The sequence below is a fragment of the Sciurus vulgaris genome (assembly GCF_902686455.1).
Source record: "Sciurus vulgaris genome assembly, chromosome: 11".
Lineage (NCBI taxonomy): Eukaryota > Metazoa > Chordata > Mammalia > Rodentia > Sciuridae > Sciurus > Sciurus vulgaris.
In genome coordinates, this window is record NC_136472.1 from 112892449 (window position 1) to 112917820 (window position 25372).

Consider the following 25372-nt stretch of genomic DNA (forward strand, 5'->3'; position numbering starts at 1 on the left):
AGAATTCGGCAAGCAATGCTGCACGTTTGCGACGAGATTGAGAACTAAAGGCAAGATTGATTCTGATGTGAACACCAGCAAAGCAAATGGGTTTTTGAAAACCCTATAATTTCCCTGCAACCCTTGACTTCACTAAACACACATTTTTAGACTACAGCACAGTTAGGTAGACATTAAACAAAAATGAGGTAGTCTAATGATGATTTATGTGTAGGATAACCTTCTATAAAGAATTCCACTCTGATTTCAGGGTAACTTACAGAGGTGCCAACTTAACCAAACAATGCTGCTTGCTCGGTGTCCACTGTTGCGGCGTGATCCCGGGGCAGAGCGTTTGCCTGCAATTGTCTTAAATCTGCTGAAATTCACCCAGTGGGTGCTCTGGAAATGCAGCGCCTGCCATGAACTAAATGGAAAAGCAAAACATGACATATGCACACGCCGCCAGAGGCACCTGCGAACACAAGGCGTTTCTGCTTGACTGAGGAGCCTGGCTGATGGTTCTGGAACCAACTGGCTGATGGCTCTGCACCGGCACAGCGGCACCCCGCACCCCCACCCCTGCTGGGATACTGAAGAGGGTCCTGGGAGCTGCGGGCAGGCGTGTACTCTAGGGGGCACCTGGAGAGCTCCTGGGGTGCAGGCATCCAAATCAGAGATCTGGTGCACCCCTGCCTGGCTGCGTGACCTCGGGCAGCCCCTCCCTCCCCCCAGCCTTGGGTTCTCTGTCTGTTAAAAGAAACTGTGAATTTGTGTCTCCCACAGGTACGACTGGGGGGATTTGACAAGATGAGGCCCAAAACCAGAGAGCAGCGTACAGACAAAAGGTGACAGACTGAGAGCTGGAACCAAACCACCCTGCTCTCTGTGCCTGCCACTCCCTCCCTGTGGCCTTGGGCAGGTGGTGACCTCTCAGTGCTACAGGCCTCTCATCTGCAAAATGGGGACGATGATAACACCTGCTGTAGAGGACATGAGTGAAGATTTAACAGAATGACCCGGAAAAAGCACTTCTCTCCCGAGATCTCAATAACTGATCACTTCTTTTCTTCCTAAGTGTTACTATCGCTGAGATAATCTTTCCGGGGTGGGCCATCTGACTAGAGAGAATTTCCTCACTGCTGCCAAGTGTGTCCTTTGGATCTTTAACCTGAAGAGAGTGCATTTAAAGGATCCAGAAGGCAGGAGTCTTTCTCTGTATTTGGAGGAAGAACACAGGACCATGATGGTCAGATGCCCCTTTCCCCAGCAAAGCAAACAAAGAACAACAGCAGCATTTGTGAGGGAAACAGCAATCACTGGGAGTCCCTAGGACCTCAGCCCGAAGTCACTGTCACAGGGAAAGAGCTTGGGAATTGGGGATCAGAGCTCTGGCTCCAACCCAGCACCCAGGAAGGCATCTCAGAAGGGTGAGAGATGATGTCTCTGGCAAGGTAGAGGGGACCCAAGGTTGGACAACCCTTCTGAGTTGGGTGGGTAATTTTCTTGAGGTGTTTAGGTCACTCCTTCTACATTTGAGAATTTAAACTCCCAGAAGTCTAATTTTCAATTCAAGGATTCCATTCATGTTCAATAGGTTTCACTGTTCCATTTTATAGGTAGATAAACTGAGGTTTTGGAACTAACATTCTTAAGATCATCAGTTAAGATCAGCAAACTTCACAGCTTGTCCTTTTTCTACCACACCCTAATACATCATTTGTGAACTGTCTGCTCATGACTGTTACCCATTTTCTGTCTGGTTGTTTATCTTTTTCTTATTGATTTTCTTTTCATTATCTATTCTGTATATTAATTCTTTCTGAAACAACATAGTCTTCAAGAGCACAGAACAATGGAGTCTGAATGCAAAAGTTTAAATTGTGGCTCTGCTACTTGCTAACTTTAAGCAATTTACTTAGTTTCTTTGTGCCTCAGCTTGTTTATCTGAAAAATGGGAACACAATAGTCCTCTTGTCTTCAGGTTGCTGATAAGATTAAATGAACTCAATGTGATAAAATGGTTAGAAGACTAGAAACTAGTAAATGTTCCCTACATATGAGTTATTATTGTGTTGTGATGTCCTCTCCCGACCTCAACCCAGAATTAGGCAGGACCTTTGCGAGCCAAATGGCCTGGTCTTTCCGGATTTCTCTCTCTCCCCACTTGGCCTCACCCTCCAGCACATCCCGGGTCCGTTCCACCCACCTGGCCTGCAGACCTTTGCGTGCCCTGTTGCCTCCACCTGCAGCACTCTCTCTGCTCTCTCGGCCTGGGGAGATGTCATAGGCTCTGGTGTCCTGCCCTCTCTCCCCTTCAGGATGCCTCACTGGGCTGCCACCCTCGGAGAGAATCCTGGCCTCTGTATATCATCCTCCTCATGGAAAGACACTGTGGCCCCTGAAGGAAGGACTGGGAAGGAAAGATGGTCACCTGGGCTCTTCTGCAGGGCTTGGCACTGTGCCTGGCACCGCACAAGGCCAACCCCATCTGCCCATCATGGATTTTCTATTAGCCCAGGCTGACCATCCCAGCCCCTCTCCTCCATACTCCCACATCGAGTTGAGAGTTGACACCCCCAATTAGGTACCTAAATCAGGGAGTATCCAAGAGGAACCCACAGCAGCTCAGCATGATGGAGACGAAGGAGATGAAGGACGACCAATGCTTAAGTCCCGCAATGCCACGCACAGTGCAGCTGGGGAGATGCGGCTTCCTCGTCTCCTGTGAGTGCTGGAGGGGAGAGGGCCCTGAGAGAAACGTGGATCCTACCCTCGATGATGGCAAGATCCTGGGGGGGATCACAGCTTTAAAATATTACAGGACAAAATACGATTAGTGTCTTGAGCCAGGAACTGATAAAGTCATGAGTGAGTTTAGAAAAGGATCCCCTAGGAGGAGGTTAATCTGGGTGATTCTTAAATCCATTCTTAGCAGAAATCGGGGAAGACATCATAGAAATAGTGGTATTGGAATGAAACTTTGAAAGATGGGTAGACAGACAAAGAAGGAGGGAAAGCTGGTAGTAAAAACAAAAAAGTCCCCTGTGAGTGGTATAAATCCTGGGTACTGAGAATGTGCCAGAGAGATGTTTGCAGGAGGGCCTGGGGCCTGGGGCCTTAACCAGGCACAGAGGGGGCTGGGCTGCATCACCTCCAGGGCCCTCTCCAGCTCTGACCGTTGGTCAGTTCTTACACATTCTCCTAGCCTACTTGTGCTCCAAGCTGGGCACCACCTAATCCCTTGTCTGTGTCCCCTACTCCTCCATCCCCATCCAAGTTGGTGTAGACACATGGATCCAAAGTAACCTTCGGATTAGCCTGGCAAAATGGAACCAGTAAGTTGAACTTGCATTTCAAAGCAACATCGTATTTGTCTACTGTATTGGGATCACCCATCCTGTCCATCAGAGCTGATGATGCAAACTGAATCCACAATGTCCCATCAGGACGTTCTCTGTGTCTCCGGCTGGACCAAAACAGAGCCAATGTCCACTTCTGCCTCTGCCTTTCTGTTAGAATGGTTGTTTTGTCCACTGATTAAAAAAAAATTTTTTTTTAGTTATCAATGGACCTTATTTTATTTATTTTTATGTGATGCAAAAAATCAAACCCAGTGCCTCACACACGCTAGGCAGGTGCTCTACCACTGAGCCACAACCCCAGCCCGTGTCCACTGATTTTTTTAAGTTGGAGATCTGTAGTCATTTAGAAAAACCAAAGCCTCTGGTCACCACATATGACCAGAGGTTGGCACAAGGGCTAGTGACACATTTCTGTCTCCAGGTAAGGACAGGCCCTTCTCCTGGGTAGATACCTATGGATGGTTGATTCCTAATTAGAAGCCTTATCTGGAAAGGCACAGGAAATAGAGGCAGCCAGAAGACCACAGCTCAAATCCAGGCCACATCCCTATTAGCTGTGTGGCCTTGGGTAAGATGCTTAACTTCCCTGGGTCTCAATATCCTCATTTATAAATTGGAAAACACAACACAACAAAAACATTATCTCTTTTAAAGGATGATTTTTGAGGATTAGAGATAATATATGTAAAATGCCTAACCCAAGAGAGGCCTCCATACATGATAGGTATTATCATTAATCTTGTTTTTATTATAACTCTGTGACAGTGCTGGGTTGGTTCTAGAGGTAAAATGATGAAAAAGGTATAATCGTACACCCTATTGCACACACAAAAGTGGCACCAAGACAGTGGCGTTGGACACATATGCACCAAGTTCACAGAACAAAGGAGGGGTGGGGTGCCAATAAGGAGAGAAGGGATCAGAGTGGGTCAGGCGGAGGAAATAGTGGGGACAAATGCAAAAAGGTATGGAAACCTGTGGAAAATCTGGGGGTCCCTGCTATTCTGGGGACAGTCTCTAGGGAGATGCAGAAATTCTAGTGGGCTCATGAGGCTCTCCTTCACCTCATGAGCAAAGATGGGCTGTGGGGCATGAGGGGGAAGCACTGCCTGATGGGAATCCTTGAAGTGGGAGCTTTCCAGAAAGGACCTCCTGCTTGCCCCTGCTTCTCCCATTCCAATGTGCCTGATGACAACCCACATCCAAGAGTCCTGTGCACACAGGCCAGGGGCTCCTCCAGGCTTGCCTTCCAAGCAACAGTGGATACATCTGGCCTGCATCTGAGCAGCGTCCAAAACTCCCCACTGGGGCCAAGCAGCCAGTCAGGATGCTGGGGAAGAGCATGCTGGGAAACTCCCACAAGGAGCCCGCATCGATATAATCAGGTCTGGTGGAAATTAAAAGCTATTAGGAACAGGGCTGGATTTATCTTTATATCCAATAACATGCATTGTAATGGTGATCATGCAGATGGGAAATTAAACCACATCTCAGCTTCACTGGAGGCCTTAATTTTAATTTATGTTTGTGCACAGCCCTCAGCCCTCTTCTGCCTGCCCCGCCCGCTCTGAGAGCAGGCTCACCTCAAGACCAAGTCCTTCAGGAGATAAGTGGGTTGGAATCTGGCAGGTCAAAGGCGGGAGGTTGTGCTTTACACATCTTCTAACTAGTCAAGGGTGGGGAGGGAGGAGGAGAGGACTGGAGGGTGTGAAACAGGTGACTCTGGGAAAGACAGTACCTTGGGCTGTCTGCTCAGTTTCTGGAGGCCCTGGGAAAACAGCCAAAAAGTCAGGGAGCCCAGTCACAAGACAACCATGGACAGCCAGGAAGACCAACCAATGAACAGAGACTCAACTCACAGCGCTTGTTGAGATCGCACACACCCTCAGAAAGAGGCCCTGAAGATCTGGCTCCCACCCACAGGGCCCCACAGCAGCTACTGGCCCCACCTCCCAGGGCACCTGCTCCCGCTAGGGGATGCTTCCTGGCACCATGACTGGTCCACGCCAGCCCTCCCAGTTTCTCCTCCTGCTTTCCGTTCCTGCTCCTTTTGGTCCTAAAGTTTGTGGAGCAGCCCAGCCCAGCCCTGCAGACTCAGAAATCAAAGTCAGAACAAGTGCCCTGCTCCAGAAGAAGATCCTGAAGCTCCGAGGGAAGTAACTCAGGCTCTTCCATCCTTCCTTAACCTCAGGGCAATGATCACCAATCTCTCCCCACCGTGAGCAGCTGCCATGCAGCCTCTCCACCACATACACACACACACACACACACACATACACACACACACACGCACAGTGCACACATACTAGATATCATGTGACTATGGATAGCAGAATAATTCTATTTTTATATAACAAAATACTATTTGCATTTCCCAAAATTGAAGCACTTGGCGTGTGGGCCTAAGATCTGGTTCCTCACCTACAGAACCCAGAGGAAACAAAGCCCCATTTTCTCTGGTTTTCATGGACTCCTCCAGGGCCATGTTAGTTAGGACTTAACATGCTTTGGGAAGACTGTCCCTGGATCTAACGCATAGCTGTAGAAGGATCTAGAATGATTATGGATGGGGCTGGAGAGCAGAGCAGGGGAGAAAAATTCTCCAAGACCAAAGGGAAGAAAGGGGTTCTACAGAAACGAAGTTTAACACAGTCCTGCAGATTAGCATCAAGGCCACTTCCCTGATAATTATGCCCTCTGGGGCCACCAGCCCAGTCTTGACATCAAAGGCAGCCCTGAAGCGCCAACTACAAGGGCCGCCTGGGGGAAGCTCCCTTCTCTAGCTCCTCCGCAGCTACCTTCCTTCTCCCATCCCTGCTCTGGCCTTCTTACCACGCCTACCACTCCATCCTCATTTTAATGTCTCAGTCTAGGCGGCTTCCAGAACCCTTCAGAATTCTCCCAACCACCCATTCATCCACTCACCGATCACCAAGTGAGCGTCTACCCTGAGCATGGAAGGCAGTGCGTGAGGAGCCAGGAAGTGTGGGTAAAAACAACCCTATTCCCGCTCCAAGGAAACACAGTCCTGTGGGGACACAAACTGTTACACGGTAGGAACACGTTTCACAACAGGAGAATGCCACCTTCCACCTAACAATCAAAGTCACCACTGGGCACATCCCGAGGACATGCCAGGCAGCATTCCAAACACTGACCTGTAATGTACAAAGCTGCTCCCCCTGACCTTTCCGGTGCAGCCATTTCCCTGCCTCCCAACCACTTGTCAATCTGTAAACATCCTAGCTAGCTATTGGTTCATCAGTCAGCTTGCAAGTGTCCTTCTCCGATATGGGTCCCCTGTTAGCCCGCGGAATTCAACTGCTTTACTGTGGCTACCCCGCCACCTTTTCCTCATCTTTCTGTCTCCTACTCACTTTCTCTATCCTCCTTGCTTTCACACTTTCTTGCGCGCGCCCTTTCTCGTTCCCTTTCTTTCTCTCTCATTTTCTCTCGTCCCCTGCAGGGAGACACTCTGTCTGCTTAATAAACTCCCTTATGTGATTCCCCGTGTCTGGTGTGGTTTCCGTGGGATCCCTTACAGTACCTGCATTAACTCATTTCATTCTTAGCTCAACCCTATGAAACCACTTACAATTGGGGATGAGTCCCTCGGGCGGTAAATGACTTGCCTGGCTCGTAAGTGATGGAGTGAGCTTCAATCCCAGACACTAGTCTTAGATTCTAGGCACTTAATCATGACCCTGGACTTCATTCCACCAACCCTTCCCTAAAAATCCACATTCCACATTGTCTTTTCCCCTTGATGAGTCAAAGCCCTCACAGCCTGCAGCACACAGTGTGGTCCTCCGTGGTACCGAGTAGCCCTTTATTGGATACCTCTGCGTGGGTGCAGGGAGATGCGTCTCTGTGGGGTAAGTGTACAGGCTGAAGAAACAGTCCTGGATTCAATACACCCCTGTTTAATAGACATGTGACCAGAAGAAGCTGCTTTACTTCTTGGAGACTCAGTTTCCTCTCCTATAAGGTGGACAAGGGTAAAATACACTTCTGAGAGGCTAAAATGAGATCAAATATGAAGGTTTCTTAACCTGATGCCTGGCAGATAATAAGCCCTCAAATTTTTTTAATATAATAATAATTATAATTTTGTTGTGTATAATGCTTAGTCCATAAATTCAAGTGTATAATACCACATTTCCTTACGTTCTTTAAATAACCGAAACATGACTCCTAAAAAGACAGGAAATTCCATCTCCATCATTATCAGAGCTTCCCTCAGAGATGTGCTGAGATCCAAGTTCTCACTGGTCCCCACCAGCCCATAGTCACTGCCCACACAGTCCCTTGGGTCTTTGGCTATGCACCTCATGCCTCATTGGAACGCAAGAACATTGGCCTAGGTCCCAGACCCAGAAAAGCCCTACACAACCACCCCCATGGGGTCCAATGGCTTCTTCCAGCTGAATCCTGAGCAGTCACAACACCATCCTGACCCTGGGATTCGTGTCTCCTGTTTATTCCTTGCCATTAAAGGCTCTTTCACTAACAGAACACTCATCCTAGATTTTTCCTATTAGCTTATGGTTTTACAAAAGGTAGGAAGAACAGCTGTCTTCAAGTAGTTTTGGACCCCTGTCTTGTGACTGCCAGCTCTGACAAAATATAATGGCCTGGCCATCTGCTTGGAACTGAGGGAAGGAAAAAGTACTGAGAGCAAAACACAAATTTGTGCTTCAATAAAATCATCCTGCCACAATACTGCAAACACACCTCAGCATTGTTCCTAATGCAAGGAACTCTCCAGGAACAACCAGGCAATGCTGGGTGCAGGACCCACTCCTGAGATGGCCATTCAGGAGCTGTGGGGTTGGGTTGAGCACTGGTGCTTCTAAAGAGCGCTGCAGGGATTCCAACCATAGCAGGGTGAAGCAGCCCTGCGTTAAAGGGTTCATGCAGAGAAGGCTTCTCTTCCAGATTAACCTCGAAGAACAAGAATCATGTCATGCAACTGGCTGGGGGACCTTAGTGCTGATGGGGCACCCAGAGCACACTGGTCAAGTTGCCCCATTTTCTAGGAAGGAAGACACAAGGTCCTTGGCAGAGAAAGAAGAACCTCTGCAGTGTGCAAGGATGGAGTGAGGGATGGGAACACCCCACGGTTCTGTAACTGGAGACCTGGAGGTAGATTGAGGACATGAGGTCATTTCTTGGGGGTTCCCAGACCTATTTTCCTGCTGGAGGGACAACCATGGTTAAGTGGGGAGAGGAACAGATTGACAAGGGGCTTGCGACTGCAGCAGCACACTGAGATGAGCCTACAACACAGTCTTGGCCCAGTCTCCCAGCCCCAGCCACTGAGGAAAGCCAGCTAGGATTCTGATGGCGTCTTAGTCCATTCATGAGTGGAAAAAGGTCCTGCAGGCATGTTCCTTTGCCCTGCTCATTCAGTGCAAGACACAGACCACATACCAGTCCCCAACCCTGCCCCTCCTGTCTTCTTTCATAGATAAGGCTACCAGCTGCCTTCCATCCCTCATGGCAAAGTCAGGCACAGCCCCAGTGACCAGGAAGAATGCCAGCCCCACTCCTTGGAGGAAGTAGGACCCACCCAGTGTCTGCTGGAATCTTCACATACACAGCAGAGGGCCCAGGTGCGTGAGTCCCCACTTAGAGAAGGATCAGACAGAGACCAAACATACTTGTTTGCTAAAGCACCAGCAGAGCAATAACCAGACCAATCTCACCAGACCAATCTCTAGGTCAAGGTTTAGCTCAACGACCAGCTCAGACACTGCCCCCGACCAGACAGCCACCGGGCGGCCCCACCACCCACCATGGCTTCTTACCTGGGATGATGGAAACTGTGTCTTTCTCCCAAGACACAACGCTAACGTATTCCTGCACTGAAGAGGGGATGAGGCACTTGAAGACGGCCACGTTTCCACGCATTGACCTTTGATCCTCCACCCTGACGGTGTAGGGTTCCCTGAAAACTGCAGCGAGATGGGGGTAGGGAGGAGAGTGTCACCAGGATTTGTCACCTCCCTTGGTATCCCCAGCCTTCTCCTCCTCTCCTCCTCCCTCCCACCTTTTTTGCCTGCTTAACCAGCCCAGAAGCTTCTGCCATGATCTTGTTCCTGCCTGAACAGCTCCTTTGCAATTTCCTCCCTGTCCCCCTGGGCAGCTGCTCTCACTCAGAAATGGCTACTTCCCTGTGCAGGACCACAAGTCCAAATTTCATCCTTTCCCTTTGGTAAGTTTTAGCAAACTGTACTGGATCTCAAGGGCCTTGAGGGCAGCATCTCAGTCTGCATGGGCGTTGTATTCAACGGGGGCAGATGTGAGTCATAGGAAAATAAGTGAGAGTTCCCAGTGGCATAAGATCCCAGATTGCCTACATTATTCCTGGACCCAGGGTGGCATATGTTTTGGGCAAGGTGACTAGTATTTGCCAAAATAAAACCATGATCTAAAATAAAACAAAGCCAAGACAGGTGATCTAGCAACAGCGTGAGACTACTCTAGAGTGAAAGGCATCTTGGGAAAGGTAATCCAGATACTGAACATTCTGGAAGGGTTTGGTGGTGTATAATTGACAGCTGACTATTTGAAACTGTGATTATGTTTGAGAATGCAGAGCCCCAAACATTGGGTCACTGTCTCCAAAATCTTGTCAATGAAGCATCCCTGTGGTGTCTCCACCTCCTGCCACTACCTGCAGCCTCCAGTACACCCTGCCCCCAGCCTTGCTTGGCCTTGCCTTCAGAACCATCCCTTCCCCTAGTGTCCATTCCTGCCTTGCTCCAAGGGTTGCTTTCTGGCCAGTGTCACCTGCAGGCACTCATGGCCAGTCCTGCAGGTGGACTGACCCGGATGGTACTGAGAGTCCTGTCCTGCCTCTGCCCTGTCCTCTGCTGGGCCTCTCCCGGGGACTCACTTGATCCTTCTGCCCTCTTTTCTGCCAAGCAGAGCTGGAACGTCCAGAGCCCCACTGCCTACCGACCTTGTCCCTCAGCAGGCACCTGGGCAGCGTGCCCTTCTCCTCTCCTTGCCATGGTTGCCAGGCGACACTAAAGGCCCTGGCAGCCCCCCTGGCTGTGCACCTGCAGCCTCTCTGGCATCTTCAAGAGCCTCTTAATTGGTTATGTTTCCAGTGGGTCCAGCCTTCCTTGGCCTTCCCAGGCCTCCATTCTTCCCTTCCTCCTGCTAAGGCTGTGATGAAGAAGGGGTACGGGGGGTGGGGGAGGAGGCGAGGAGAGGGGAGAGATACTGCTGGCTGAGGTACTGCTGGCTGCTGGGGCTACAGTCCAACCCTTCTGTGGGGTTGGCAGCACCATCTCCATTTGTGGAGACACATCCTGAATAGAGAAGCCTGAGGGAGCCCACTCTGGAGGGGAGCAGAGTGGTGGAGGCAAGAGGGCAGGCTGAGGCATGCACCACCCTCAGGGGTGCTGGGAAGCAGCCAAAGTTGACCAAAAGAGCAGCAAACAACAGGCCCTGCTTCCTTGTCTGGCCAGTGAAAGATCCTAGACTGGATGAGTTCACCTTTTGGAGCCTCAGTTTCCTCATTTGCAAAATAGCATGTACAAATCCTAGCATGCAGAAAGCACGTCAGTAATGCTGCCTTTCACGACAGCGGCACCTCTCCAATGAACTGGCTACATGCCTTTGGGAAAGTCACCTAATGGCTCTTTGTAGTAGTCTTCTCATTTGGAAGAAACCCTTTATAAAGGCACTGTGAAAACAGCATGCTAACCCAACTACGGTGTATAACAGGAAATAGATGTCCTCTCCCCTTGGCCCAGCCCTCCAGGCTGCAGCGGCCAGAACTGAGGAATCCAGGCCTCCCACCCAGCACTTGTGTTGCATGAGGAGTTGAGCAGTACAAAGGACCTGCTCCTCAGAGCACATTCCCTGGGAGCCGGGAGAGAAACCTGGAGCATGGCTCGGTCCTGAGTTCAGGGTTGACCATAGACAAACTGCTGGCAAGAAGCAGAGGCCTCAACTCAGCCTTGCACGCATCTGTTCTCAGGTCCTTGGAACCCTGTCCTTGTAAAAGTGATTCCTGAAGCAGAAGGACTCAGGAGGTTTGAAACTCACCTTGCAGGGTCTACCACCCACCAGGCTGGCCTGAAGGCCTCTCTGGAACTCACTCTCCTGAGCCTGCTCAACGCATCAGCAAGAAAGAGGTGCACCAGGCCTGGCGCCACTGCAACAGGCTGGCAAGAGCACCATCTCCCCCTTGCACCCAAAACCCTGCTAAGCAAACCATTCCCCATCCTCTAGTTCCGTGAGCTGCTGGAGGTGATCAGGGTGCACCAGTGCATCTTCATGCCCTAGTTAAGAACAGCTGGTCTGAGCCATTTGCTTTTTCCCAGGCCTGATTCAGGGAAATGAGACTTTCTACTTTCTCTAAAGAGACTAAGGGAGAAAGCCTCACTTTCTTGCCTACATCAACTCCTCCAAAGACCTGAATCCTTTGCTGCTCAAAGTTTTCCACGATGAACTTTATCAAAGTGCCCGTTCTCATGAACTATGCTACACTCAAATGTCCCTGGACAGTAGGATGGACAAACAGCAAGTAGCTGTGTCACACAATGGAATACTAGATAGCAGCAAGGATGGGAGACCTCCCGCTATGCCTGAGAGCCAGTGTAGATCCCACCGAGAGAAGAATGAGCCAGAGATTCCAGAAAATGCGTCCTGCAGGACTCCCTTATATAAAGCACAAACATAAGCATCTAAACTGTTAGAAGTCAGGACAGCTGTTACTGATAGGGGACTAGTGACCAAAAATGCAGGAGGGAGGCTTCTGGGGTGCTGGTGCTGTATTTCTGCATCTGAAGCATGAATTGAACCTTGTGAAAATTCATACAGCTACATATTAGAACATGTTCACTTTTCTTTATATATTTCAATTAAAAGGAGGTCTTAGACAAAGAAACTCAGCCAATATTTTCTATGAGTCCAGGACTGAAGTGAGTGTGATACTTAATTTTAAGTACTTAAAGTTAAATGAGCACTACCTCATTTAACTGTCACATGCAGTGATGTACAAGGTAGGTGCTCATGTTGACTACAGACGAGGAAACTGAGGCTCAGAAGGTACCTTACTTGCCGGGTGCAGTGGGGCAGTCCTGTAATCTCAGTGGCTCCGGAGGCTGAGGCAGGAGGATCATGAGTTCAAAGCCAGCCTCAGCAATGGTGAGGTGCTAAGCAACTCAGTGAGACCCTGTCTCTAAATAAAACACAAAAGAGGGCTGGGGGTTGGCTCAGGGGTTGAATGCCCCTGAGTTCGATCCCTGGTACCCCCCCACCCATCAGAAAAAAAAGATGGTACCTTACTTGACTGCACACCCAGGAGATGCCTGAGTTGATTCAAGAGAACAAGGAAGCTGTCCTGGAGTAAACGGCTTCTCCAATCTGCCTGTGCATGTCACACACATACCCTCACAGGGATGGCCTGCAACTCCAGCCCTCCACCAGCCCAGCAGACCCAGCTCCACAGGTGGGGAGCAGGCATCTCATCCTTTACCTGCTTTGACGCGGATGTTGGGGCTCCGGATCTTGCCGGCGGCATTCTCCGCGGTGCAGAAGTAGTCATTGTCGTGGATAAAGCTATTGAAGGCGGAGGGGGAGAAGGGGTAGAGCTGCAGAGTCCCGTTGGCATGCACGTGCCGGATGTGTGGCACGTCGTAGATGTCGTCCCCTGTGGCCAGGTACCATCGAAGGGCCGCGCTGGGGGAGCCCGCGGCCGGGCAGGGCACCACCACCCCCACGGAGCTGGAGAAGGTCACCTGCTGCAAGGAATCATTTACAAAGTAGAGACTGGTGCCGACATCTTCAGGGCGGGCTGCAGGGGAAGCAAGAGGAGAGACACGGTTAGGACGCGCCCTAGGACACTCACGTGGGCCCCAGGCCTGCAGGCACCAGTACTCATGCGTCCCATGTTCGAGCCTCAGTCAGTCACTAGGACTGCTATATACTAGGTGCTGACCATGGGGAAACAGTTCCTGCCCCATAGAAGCTTCCAGGCTAGCTCAGGGATGGCAAAAGTTAAAAATTCTCACCCTCCACAAGCACAGGCTGCCACAACCCTGCTATGGTGAAGGGTCCATTCACTATGACATCCACCTGTTAAGAGAGACACTAAGCCTGGTGCGGAGGCACATGCCTGTAATCCCAGTGGCTTTGGGAGGTTGAGGCAGGAGGATCACGAGTTCAAAGCCAGCCTCAGAAACTTAGCGAGGCCCTAAGCAACTCAGTGAGACCCTGTCTCTAAATAAAATATAAAAAAGGGCTGGGGATGTGGCTCAGTGGGTAAGTGTCCCTGGGTTCAATTCCCAGTACCAGAGAGAGAGAGAGAGAGAGAGACTGAAACACTTAAATAAATATTTGCTAAGTACCTGCTCTCTGCATGCCAGTTCCCATCCATTGCCACAGCTCATCTGGGCAGCTCTGAGAGAAAACACTATCTTCCCTTTTGTCTTACCCCATCCTACAGACTGAGGGTAGCTGCGATTTGTCCAAGAGCAAGCAATGAAGTTGCAGAACTGAAATTTGATCTCCTTGTTCCTGATGAGGATTTTAGTGCCCTTCATACCATACCACAGACCAGAGGCAAAGGTCTCAAAACTGTGGCCTAAGAGGAGTGGCTGGAGGAAGGGGACACTGGCTTGGAAGATGAAGACTGCCAGAGACAGCCATCCTGGACCCCCAAAAATCCTCGGAAAATTCATTGGCACTGAGGGTGGAATGAAGACCAATGGTGCGGTGGGCAGGGGAGATCCAAGCTGGGGAAGCAAGAGACCCACCCCTGATACTGCCCGCCTGTGGAGCTGCCCTTCTTTCTCTGATCAGCTGCTCCTTCTTTTGCAAAATGGGCAGTGGGGAGGATGGACAAGACGGCAAAGACCCCTTTCATCTCTCACATGTTGCCCTTCCAGTCCTCCACCACACAGAATGTTCTCTGGGCTGTCTGGTATGGAGGACAAGCTGTCTGATCCGCTCCTCCCAGCATAGGGCCTTGGTACTTCCTCCCCCTAGCCCAGCAGGCCTGATTGTTGGATTTAGGGGGCCCTCCCTCCCACCAAGGAGCCTGCCCCTTTAAGAAGGCCACCTCCAGGCAAGTGGGAGCAAACCCAGAGGAAGAGAGGACCTGGACCCAGGTCTCCAGCTGGAAGCCATTCTCTTTTCACCAGGAAGATCAAGGAGCAAACAAACCACTGCTGCTTGTTTAAAGAACGTTGCAGGGGACCCAACTTGACCTCAATTTCCACAACTTTATGGGGAGGGGGAGGGCCCACATCCGGCCTGTATTAATATTCTTGGCTTAACTCTGAGCTGAGCCTCCAGGGAGAATATACCAGGCAGGTCGTTGAGGAAGGCCATTAAGCCTCATTGGCCAGAGCAATTCACATCATCTCATAAAAAGCTGTGATGAAGCCATTAGCAGCCGTGCTGGAAAAAACATCCGTGGGCTCCTTGCTGCGGTGTCAGGGGTGTCCTCTTAGCAGCAAATGCATTTGCTGTCCCCATCAGGCACTGCACCCTTAGCCGCTGAAAGCCACTTGGAGAAGAGGGGCAGCATGTTTGCCATCCTCCCCCTCTGCACGCTGCCTTCTCTGTGATGGTCACAGGCTTGATGGTTGAGCAAGTCTGATGGTGGGTATGGAGTCCGGAAGTGCCCACAACATGCCTGTCCCAGTGGCTAGAGTTCTCCATGATGACAAAATCATCCCATTGCATGCATTAGTAAACTGAGGCTTAGGCACTTTCTCTGGTTCCACACGTAGCTGGCCTCATTTCCATGAACCTGCTTAGCTTCTGAAAGGCTTCCCTACCAAGATCCATTTGCCAAATAACTTGTTGAGCATCACCCAGTCACTAATGCCAGGACTTTGCTTAAATGACTTCATTTAATCTTCCCAACAATCCTATGAGATAGGTCCCTTTATTATCCCAGTTTAAAAATGAGGAAACCAAGACATCAAGAGAAGACAGCATCTTACCCAAGACCACACAATCAGTTAAGTGAGGGCTCTGGGATGCAGACTCAGGCGATTGACCCCAGAGTGGCTTTCTTAACCACTAGGTGATGTATGGCTATAGTGTGACCAGTACAATAATAAAGAGGGGACCTTTGCCTTCCTCAAATACAACCTGAACACCAATCCATTTTCAGCTGGTCAAGATCACACACACACACACACACACACACACACACACACACACACACACTCCTCTGGAGAGGGGCCCTTTTTAGATTCTGGACATTTCAGACAATCCTTAGCTTTTGGGAGGAAGGAAACCACTGGAGTTCTCAGTGCTTCCAGAGACAATCTAGTTCATCAGACACCCTCACTGTGGCAGTTTCATGGAAGCCCAAATCCATCAAGGTACCAAAGGATTCTACATTGTGCCTGAGAAATGGCCTTAGAAAATAGAGAACAGACAGGCACAGAGATGCACACCTGTAAGCCCAGTGACTCAGGAGGCTGAAGCAAGAAAATTATAAATTGGAGGGCAGTTTCAGCAACTTAGCAAGATGGTATCTCAAAATTAAAAAAATAAAAATAAAAAGGGCTGGGGATGTGGCTCAGTGGTAAATCATCACTGGGTTCAATTCCCAGTTCTGGAAAAAAAAAAAGCAAGCTGAGAAAGATCTCAAAGAGGAAGGAATTCAGGAATTGCCCTATACATGGGGAGAGGTGAGTAGATACTTGGGGATAAGTCTCATAGGGCCCTCTGCCATGACAATACATTGGGCAAAATAATCATCACCACCAATTGCACTGTCGACTATAGGCCAGACTTTGGTGCCAGGCCTGTTCAAGATATCCTATTTCTATTAGATATCTATTATATTTAATCTTCATCACTCCCTAGGAGGTATTTATTATTATTATTATTATTATTATTATTATTATTATTATTATTTCCATTTTACAGATAAGCAAGTCAGGGTTCTGAGAAGTTAACTGACTTACCAAAGTGGCACAGCATGCTGGAGCTGGGCCGGAAGCCCAACTCTGCCTTACATCAGAGCCAGAAGATGGCTGCACTAGCTCTATTGAATAACCAAGCCAAAGACAGATCAAACCACGAAATCTGGTTTTCCAGCCTAGATACCCACCCGTTCCTTCATCTCAACCCCTCCAAACTCCTGGGTTTTCCTCCTGGCTGGAAGTCTGTTCCACTCTCCTGGCCTCCCAGGAGCCCCTTCCCCGGGCCTCTCTGCTCCCACCAGCAGCATCAACCACGATGACAGAAGCCTTCCTACACTTCTGGACCTCGATCTTGCCATAACCAAGGACATGAGGCTTCCAGAACTACAAATGGGTAGATTTAATTGATGAATTGACTGGGATTGTCCAGTCACCTGTCAGGGCTGATGAAACAGCAGATTTATAGCAAAAGACAAGTAGCCTCATATTTCTCCTACCCCAGGATGAGAGTTGCTGCCTTCGGAGTCTGGGGGAGCTGGGGAGGATCAGACATACCATTCATTTCCGCTTACGGCTCTGACAGTGCACTGCCATTATGAAACATCACCCTCAGGTGTAAAACAATAGCACTCTGCACTTACGCTGGGTTCATATTTTACCATCACAAGGCACCTGTCAGCTCAGAATGCAGAAGTCCTTAAATAAACATTAATTTAGCTTCACCCTACCTGCCAAGAGAAAGAAGTGTGCAAAGCCATAAAGGAGAAACTGAGGCACTGGTCAACAAAAACTGGAACTCTCTACTAGGTGCCAAGTTGAGTGGTTGCAGAAGCATGGAGTGGGTTCAGGCACTTGGGGACAGAGGGTGAGTAAGTAGCAAGGACCTACAGTCCTCATTCTGACCTCATGGAGGCTGGAGTGGCTTCAGTATGGGAGCCTCCCCTCCTCATCAGACTCCTACTGGAATCTGCAGCGGCCAACAAAACCTCAACAAGCTTAGAAAGGAGCTGGGGGCAGGGAACAGCCTAGAAAGAGTGACAGAACCACCTTTCCTCCTGGGACTCACTTCTCATTGTGCTGTGGCCTCAGGCAAGCCACACAGCCTTTCTGAGCCTCAATGTCTTCGTTTGCAAAAGGGGTGGGCAGTGGGGGTAAACTGCACCATCTTATCTACCTCACAGGGCTCCCAAGTTGGCAAGAAGGAATGTGGAAGCGCTTGGTTCCCTTAATGAGGATGTATGGCTAGCAGGAACTAGTTCCAGCTCTCCCCAAGAGGTCCAGAGCTCTCCCTGAGGTTACTTTGAAAGATAATTAGGGGCTGGGTGTGGTGGTGCACCACTGTTATCCCAGCAGCTCAGGAGGCTGAAGCAGGAGAATCTGAGAGTTCAAAGCCAGCCTCAGCAACTTAGTGAGGCCCTGAGCAAATCAGCAAGACTGTCTCTAAAAAAAGAAAGAAAAGAAAGATAACCAGGGCATAGCTCCACCTTGCAGCCTTGGAAAATTCAAACCACCTGTATCTTCTTTCTCTCAGTGACCCCCTGAACCCTTTCCTGCCCCTTCTCTGTTCCTCCCTGATCCATGGGCCAGGAAAGACTCGTCCTTCCAGGAAATAGATACCAAACACCAGTCACACGCTGCACAGGCTTCCAGGTAGAGTGGGAGACATGGAAGATAGGGAAGAAGGGTCCCTCTTACAGGATCTCTTAATGGCGATGGTGAACAGGAAAGGTGAACATCACAAGGGCTGGGTTTGAGGACAAGCGGAAGTACTGATTCAGGCTACGAGAGCCACAGGTGGAAAGGAGGTAGGTTCCATAGCAGCGGAGAAAAAGCTTTGGGCATAGGAGTCCTGCGCCGAACTGGAAGGAAGGTCTGAACAGAGGGTGGGCAGGGGGAAGCAATCCCTGAACAGAACGGTCTGCACCATGGTGCCACAGCCACCATGGGTGGGACATATGTGGTGGACCTTGGGCAAAGCTTCCAGACTGAAGCATTGGGTGTGCTGGGGGAAAAGAGGCAAAATTCGCTGGTTTGGGTGCTGGGCCCTTGGCGTGGGAGGCATGGGGCATAGGTGGAGGACAGCAAGCCTGGACAGGCAGGGCACTGGAGGGTCCCCTGACTCCAGTTCTTACAGTCCCCATGCCTGACTTCATTTTGGTCTCACATCTGCTTCCCTGAAGGCATATTGGCCTGGCTAATGGTACCAAGACCTCAAAAGAAAGGAGACTAACATGCATTGAGTGCCTACTCTGTGCCAGGCACTGGGTTAGATGCTTCAGAGGCATTTCTCACTTACGAAGTGGGGGGTCCTGTTGGTCTCATTTTTGAGGGAGTCAATGATTCCTCCAGATCATACAGTTAGAAAGAGATGGAGCCATCCAGGCATGATGGAGCATCTATAATCCCAGTGTTTAGGAGGCTGAGGCAAGCCTAGGAGTTCAAGACCAGCCTGGGAGACATAGTGAGACCCCCATTTCAAAAAAAAAAAAAGAGGAAGAAATGAAGCCAGATTTCCACAGAGGTCTGCCTTGACTCTAAAGCTGAGTTTTTCCCACCACAGTGCTGAAGAGTTCCAAGTCTGGGGCCTCATGAGGTTTCTCTGCCATCATTCTTTCCAAGCCAGTCCCACTTTGGCAAGCAGATCCCCTGACAGCAGACCCCTGCCATCCCCCTTAAATCCTTGTCATTCCCTCCAGATCTTTCTTCCGTCTGCCGACAGACCAGGCAAATTTACAGGGAGAAAGAAGAGGAGGGGAAACACTTCATAAATAAAGACAGAGACATTCAGATCAACAGCAAAGCTTCTTCTGGTCAAAGGGGGAAATGGATTTTTAATAGAAAATGGAAGTTATGGGCTTGGCTGTCATGTGACAGACGCCCAGACTTAAACCCATTTAATCTTCTCCACCGTTTAACATAGAGCACCACCCCGACGCTGTTTCATAAAACAGGCTCCAAATCGCTAGGAGATTAGAAGTGTAGAAATAGCACTGCAATATTTTTAAACCAGATATCGCCCCCAGGCATTTGGGCTGCCCCCAGGGTCACCGCTGAGACCTAAATATCCATCACATCAACTCACTCGCTGGCCCTCCACTGTCTGGGCATCAGGATTAGTTTGGTATAGGCAACTTCCGTGGGCTCCCGCCCCACCTGCCTGAGTTGGAAAGGGGGTGTCTGGCGGCACCGCGAGGAGCTGGCCTACTCGGGCTTCCTCTGGAGTGCACGGCGAATCACCCCCATGTCATCATCTCCAATCATTGTAAATGACAAGCGGAGGGGACTGAAATATTAACACCTCGCCACCTCCACAGGGAGAATGAGTCATTTTGTTCTCTTCCCTTACAATATTTACTCCTCTCATTCACTGGACTCTTCATCTGGGAGAGCCTGCCAGTGCTGGGGACCCTGCAACACCCCCTCTGAGCCAGGGGAAGCCTTTAAGAGGTATCCTTGTCCCCGCGCAGCAAGTGGGGAGAGGGACAGCTGGTGGGTCTTCAGGGGAGCAGGGGCAAGGGCAGCGGGCAGGACCAAGCAGCAGCAGGCAGCCTCCTCCGTGCAGGGATGTGAACTCCCTGAGAACATTGACCCTCTTGGCCACCACTCCCTCCTCTGGGCAGAGCACTTAGCACAGTGGGTAAAAGCCCGGACTCTGGTACCACACTCCCTGGGTTTGAATCCTTACTCTGTCACTTATAAGCCTTGTGCATAACCTCAGCCAAGGTGACCTTGTATCTCAGTTTCTCCATCAATAATATTTTTGGCTATTGTTTGAGTATTATCCTTGTAGCAGGGAAGCAATAGCACTTGTGGGATAAATGAGTCCCGATGCAATAGACAATCAAGGCTCACCTAGGATAATAATAATAATAAGTTAAGACAGTAGTGCTCCAACATTAATATGCACCAGGATCACTTGGAGAGTCTTAGATTAACAGATTCTCCGAGTCTGCCAGGACAGGACCAGAAAGGCTATTTGTGAGGTAGGTGTCCTCAGTCCACGGGAAAAGTGGATGAGCTATCCTGGACTTCTAGGTCACCCTTTGTGACAACAGACAGTTCTCATCGGCTTAGCTGACAAGATCTTCCCACTACATTCATTAACTGAATTTGGTGATCAAGTTAATAAAATAATAGTAGTGTGATCAATAACGACAGAGCATTATCAACAGTCACTGCACCGCTGCCCAGGGTCTCACTTGGAGTTCCTCACCCAGGTGAGGCCGGTGAGGTTTCTTAGCTTGATTTGCATGGTTGATTACTTCACAGCATTTGCACACAAAGGTTTTCAAGGGAGATGAGGTAGGCGCCTTCACTCTAATTGTTCTCATCTCCCTGTTGGAAGAATTGGGTCCAGGGAGGATCCATCAGTGGTGCCTCAGCCCAAACACCAATGCCACCAATACCCAGGAAAGGACCTATAAGACACGAGAAAGCCCCCTTAGGATGCATCTGCACCTCAGAGACAGTGTGAGTCCAGTCCCTGGTACTGTCCTTAGACAAGATGTTACCACGGGTCCAAGTTCCATGCCTTCTGCCTGTGGTTTCCCCCCAAACTGGGCACATCTGGGTTACCATCACCTTCACTAGCACCAATGCTGTGATTTCTTCTGAGCATTCATTCTGTTCCAGGTGCCACGAGAAGCCCCTCACTAGCATGATTACTCATTTAATTATTGTAACAACCCTTTAATGTAGCTACTGCTCAAGACTCTATAAAAAGAAAACCCCACTTTACAGATAAAAAAGACAGGGTCTTCTCTGGCATTGCCAAACTTGGTCTCCCTCAATGAGGCCACATTTATCAACAGACACACTATGGGCTACACTCAGGCTGCTTTGGAGGAGGTAGCACACTGCAGGGGTGGCAGGGGTAGGGTGGTGGGTGGCAAGTTCTGACACAGGAGAGCAGTTTGGGGTATGACAATTCAAAATTATTTGGGGGACTGTCCCAGGCATTAGAGGTTTCATCCCTACCTCAACTAAATGCCAGCAGCCCCCAACCCTGGTCATCAAAATGATCCAATGGCCTCTTCCTCACTTCCAATCCCAAAGGCCTATTTCAATTAGAGGTGGGTTTTGTTTTGTTTTTTAAGATTCTTAGCACAAACATAGTTCCTATAACCAGCAACCAGAAATCTCTGCCATTCAACAAAGATGCAGCTAGCCTTCAACCTGCAAGGCCCCTGCGCCATCAGCTCCAGGAGAAGTTATGAGCAACAGCTGACGGTCAGACAGACTCTTTAATCTTCCAGCCCTTTCTAGACAGAGCCTGTCAAAGGAAGGCCCCTTCTTCCTAGGGAGTCAACTCAGACAGCACAGTTGTCCCTAGAGAATCCTAGATTTAGATTGTTAACACTTGAGGGACTTCAGTGATTATTTTGTCCAATCTTCTCCATTCACAAAGAGGTGGAGTCACTTACCCCAGGGACACAGCTAGCCAGTGCCCAGGTTAAGACCTGAGCACTGTTACCACTGCTCTGTCCTTTCTGTTCACCTGCCTGTCAAAAAACTAGCAACCCAGGAACAGAGGAGTACTATGAAGCACTAAGACCATGTCACGTGAGAGAGCACCGGAGGGACTAGGGATGCTGTACGTCTAGAGGAGGGACCTCAGATGGGAAGGGCATCTGTCTATAAGTGGCGGAAGGGTGGCAAGTGATCCAAAGGCAGATGCGGGACTAGAGAGTAGAAGGTACAAAACAATGACAGACTCGCAGTCATTTTAAGAACAGGACCCCATAAGGGCTGCCTTGCAAGGAAAGAGTTCCCTGGAGCTGGAAGAGCAGGAGCAGAGGAGGGGAAGCTGGTAGGAAAGCAGCAGAGGGTGTCCACATCCTTCAAGACGCCTTCCAACCCTGGAAGAGTCTTAGCCATGGATCTCCCTCCCACCCTAAAGCAGGCTTCCTTCCACAGTAGGATGTTCATGAACCTTGACCCAGCAGGGTTCTCAGAGAGCCCAGTGGGTGCTGTGGCTTTACATGAGGTCACCCATGGTGGGACTCTGCCTATTTCTTTTCCAACAAAAGACTGTAGATTCCCTGCAGCAGAATCACCCCTGGGGAAGTTGGTCCAGAGAACGAGGAAGACACTTGCATCTAAGGACCTGGGAGGGAGGGGCGGGCCAGGGTAAGCTCCTTGCTACTCCCACTGGCACTGGGGCCACAGGGAATCTGCCGAGCTTGCTACAGAGAGGCTGCTGCCAGCCTGGCTGTGCCTCATCAGCTGTTCCCCACGATGATGAAAAGCAAAAGCTAGGAAAATTCTCCATATGTGGGGGGCTCTGCAGGGGAAGACTGCCACAAACAGCTGTGAGACCTTCATCGTTCCTGTATGATGAGATGACAGTAATTATACCTTACATTTCAGCAGAGTATTTATAAGGCTAAAACTGATTTGCTGTGGTTTTACATGTGTGTGTTTCTATGTCATTGCCTCATTCAGTGTACAAAGTATTGTCACATGGCATATAATTTTATACCTCTCCTTTTCCTTGCACACCATGCAATAACAACCTCCCTGTGGGACAGCCAGGACAGTGGCTATTTTGCCCATTTTACAGATTTGGAAATAGAGGTGTATGAACTATTAGGCAACTTACCTAAGTTAGACAGCCTGAGCCTTCCTTTTTAGGTTCATGGATGATGATTTTTCCAACACACACACACACACACACACACACACACACATACACACACACACACGCACTTCTTCAGAATCAGTGCAATGAATATGCAACTAGCATTTGAATAACTGTTCTTAATGAACACGGTGACCTTGGAAACTGTCAGTGCAAGCGTCATGTGGAGCAAGGGCACAGGGAGGGGGGCAGGGGCGCTGAATGGAGGAGAGCAGCAGCTGGAGTAGCACGGGTGGTACCCAAGGCTAATGCTGCTCACGCCGCAGCAGCCCTGGACAAACATCTGTTCAACAGGGAACACAGGCTGATGTGCCCACAGCCTTCTTGCACTTGTAGAACTCACAGACCACATCCAGCCATGGGTAGCTCTTGACCTCTGGGTCATATGCTACTGCCCTGTGGCAGACCAGGTCATGGATAGACTTAGGGACCCCAAGGTCATGGGCTGCCAGGGGCATTCTCCATACACAGAACTACCTGGAAAATAGAGACTCATCCCAGCAGAGAGAGACACATCCAGTGACACTTAGTGGGCTTGCCCTGTGGGGGGCACTGATACACGCTTTGCATGGCATTAAACCCAGGACTGTACTTGCTCCTATTCTGTCCAGCCATGGCAGAGACGAGCCAACCTGATATGAGACCAGCCTGTGTCTCACCCTCAAGTCCAAATTTGGAGCCAACCTCATCCCTCCCCATTTCCACGGCAGCAGTGACGAGGGGACGGGAGAATACTGGGCTCCTCAGGGACACCCAGTGCCCACATGGCCTCACCTGCCTTATTGAAGAGGAGCGCTGCAGGTCAGACAGTTAGATGACAGAAAGAATGAGTGAATGCCCCTGCCCTGGCCTGGTCTTTCTTGTTACGAAGTCTAAGCCAGTTGGCCTGGCCAACAAAATGTGGCTGGCTAAGGCAACTGCTCAGGGTGGGCGGATCTGCTGACCTATTTGGGCGGGTGGAGGGAGAAGAAGACAGAGCCCACGCAGGAAAAGGAAGAGGCCTAATGTTGACTGGCTACCAACTCTGTCTGGCTTCATTATATGCATTATCTCCTTTAATCCCACTTCATAGCTGGAGGAAGGGAGGTTCAGGGAACCTCAAAGTCACCACCCTAGGAAATGCAGCACCAGGACAGGACTAAAAGTTTTCTTTTGACTCCAAATTCCCACCATACCAGCAGGTTTCAATCTTCTGATTTTTTTTTCCACACTCCAACATATAAAATGAATAAAAACCCTGGTTGAAAGAATTGGGGAAGGGGTCCTCAAGGTCTGAAGGTCTGCCCACTGGCCCTTCCTCTACCTCCATCCATTGTCCCCTTAAGTCCCACCCTAACAGCTCCACATGACATCCTTTGGAGTGGGTACTCTGTGGGCTCTGGTGGATCAGTAGAAGTGCAGAAAAATACTCTAGAAGTTCTCAGAGCTGTACCTGAGGGTGGGACTGGCCCAGGGCCTCGGAGATGCAGATGAGACCACCCCTGAGACCACGCTCCCACTGCAGGCTTCCCAGCTGCAAGCAGTTTCCTGCCCTTCACGCATCACTCCAAACTCTTTACATACCCTTCCCCAGTGACCACAGCGTCTGTCTTCCCCCTGCCCCTGCCAGAACCACCCCACATACCCCAGCTGCCCTAAGGATAGTGGAATGAGAGGCCGGGATCTTCCTCCAATCTCGTGGAGGCCATGACCCCCTCTCAAAATGAATGTTGAAAAATTGGAGGGTGAAAGAGCATCCCATCTCACATCATACCCCATCCCACCCGCCAACATCTCTCCACCTCCTGACCGTAGCCCCAAGCACCCTGCTCTCTCCATTCTGGGTGTACGTTCACCAGAAGACTCATGTTGGCCCTGGATTGCCATAACCCGAATCCTGCCAAACAAAAGGAACAACCATACTCCAAGTTTGCTCTGCCTTAAAGTGCCTCTGTCCTTTACCACCCATCCTACCCCAGTGGCCACGGAGCAACTGTCTGTCCCTAAGCATGAGAGGCTGAGCTGCGGGGCTGCCCTGCCAGAAAGTGAACTCTGTGCTGAGCCCCTCCCTATAAGCAAGACAGAAGCACTACCAAAGACGAGCCCTTCTCCCGCACCTGCCCACCCCCGTTCCCTGCAAGGAGAGAGCCACTGCCTAGATATTACTGTTGCTGAGATCAGGATGCCCCTCAGAGAGGGCTAGGCTCTTGGCCTAGCTAGGTGAACATGCAAACCACTATGCAAATTATATGCAAATCCAAAGCCTGCCCTTGGATTCCTAGCACCCTGCCACCTCTCGTGCCCATAGCTAACCCTCTTCGGGCACATGTGTACTGGCTAGAATCTACGGAACTACAGGCTAAGAAAACCCTTCAGGGAACTGAGGGGTCCTCCTTGAGACTACTTCAAACATCCCAAGAAACACCTCCTCCATGATCATGTGGGAAGAGAAAGTCTCTCGGCCTGGATCCTACCGCCCTGATTAAAAGCTCTCTGAA

At 50.0% G+C, this 25372-nt stretch overlaps 1 protein-coding gene across 3 annotated transcripts in view; it reads right to left on the minus strand.

Annotated features, from left to right (window-relative positions):
• DSCAML1 (DS cell adhesion molecule like 1) overlaps positions 1 to 25372 on the minus strand; it is a 325080-nt gene that overhangs the window by 295466 nt on the left and 4242 nt on the right. For all 3 annotated transcript variants that reach the window (XM_079104474.1, XM_079104473.1, XM_079104475.1), the window contains exons 2-3: positions 12844 to 13161; positions 9155 to 9301 (exon numbers count right to left, since the gene is read on the minus strand). In XM_079104474.1, the coding sequence (XP_078960600.1) occupies positions 9155 to 9301; positions 12844 to 13161 (465 nt within the window). The remainder of the gene's footprint in view (positions 1 to 9154; positions 9302 to 12843; positions 13162 to 25372) is intronic.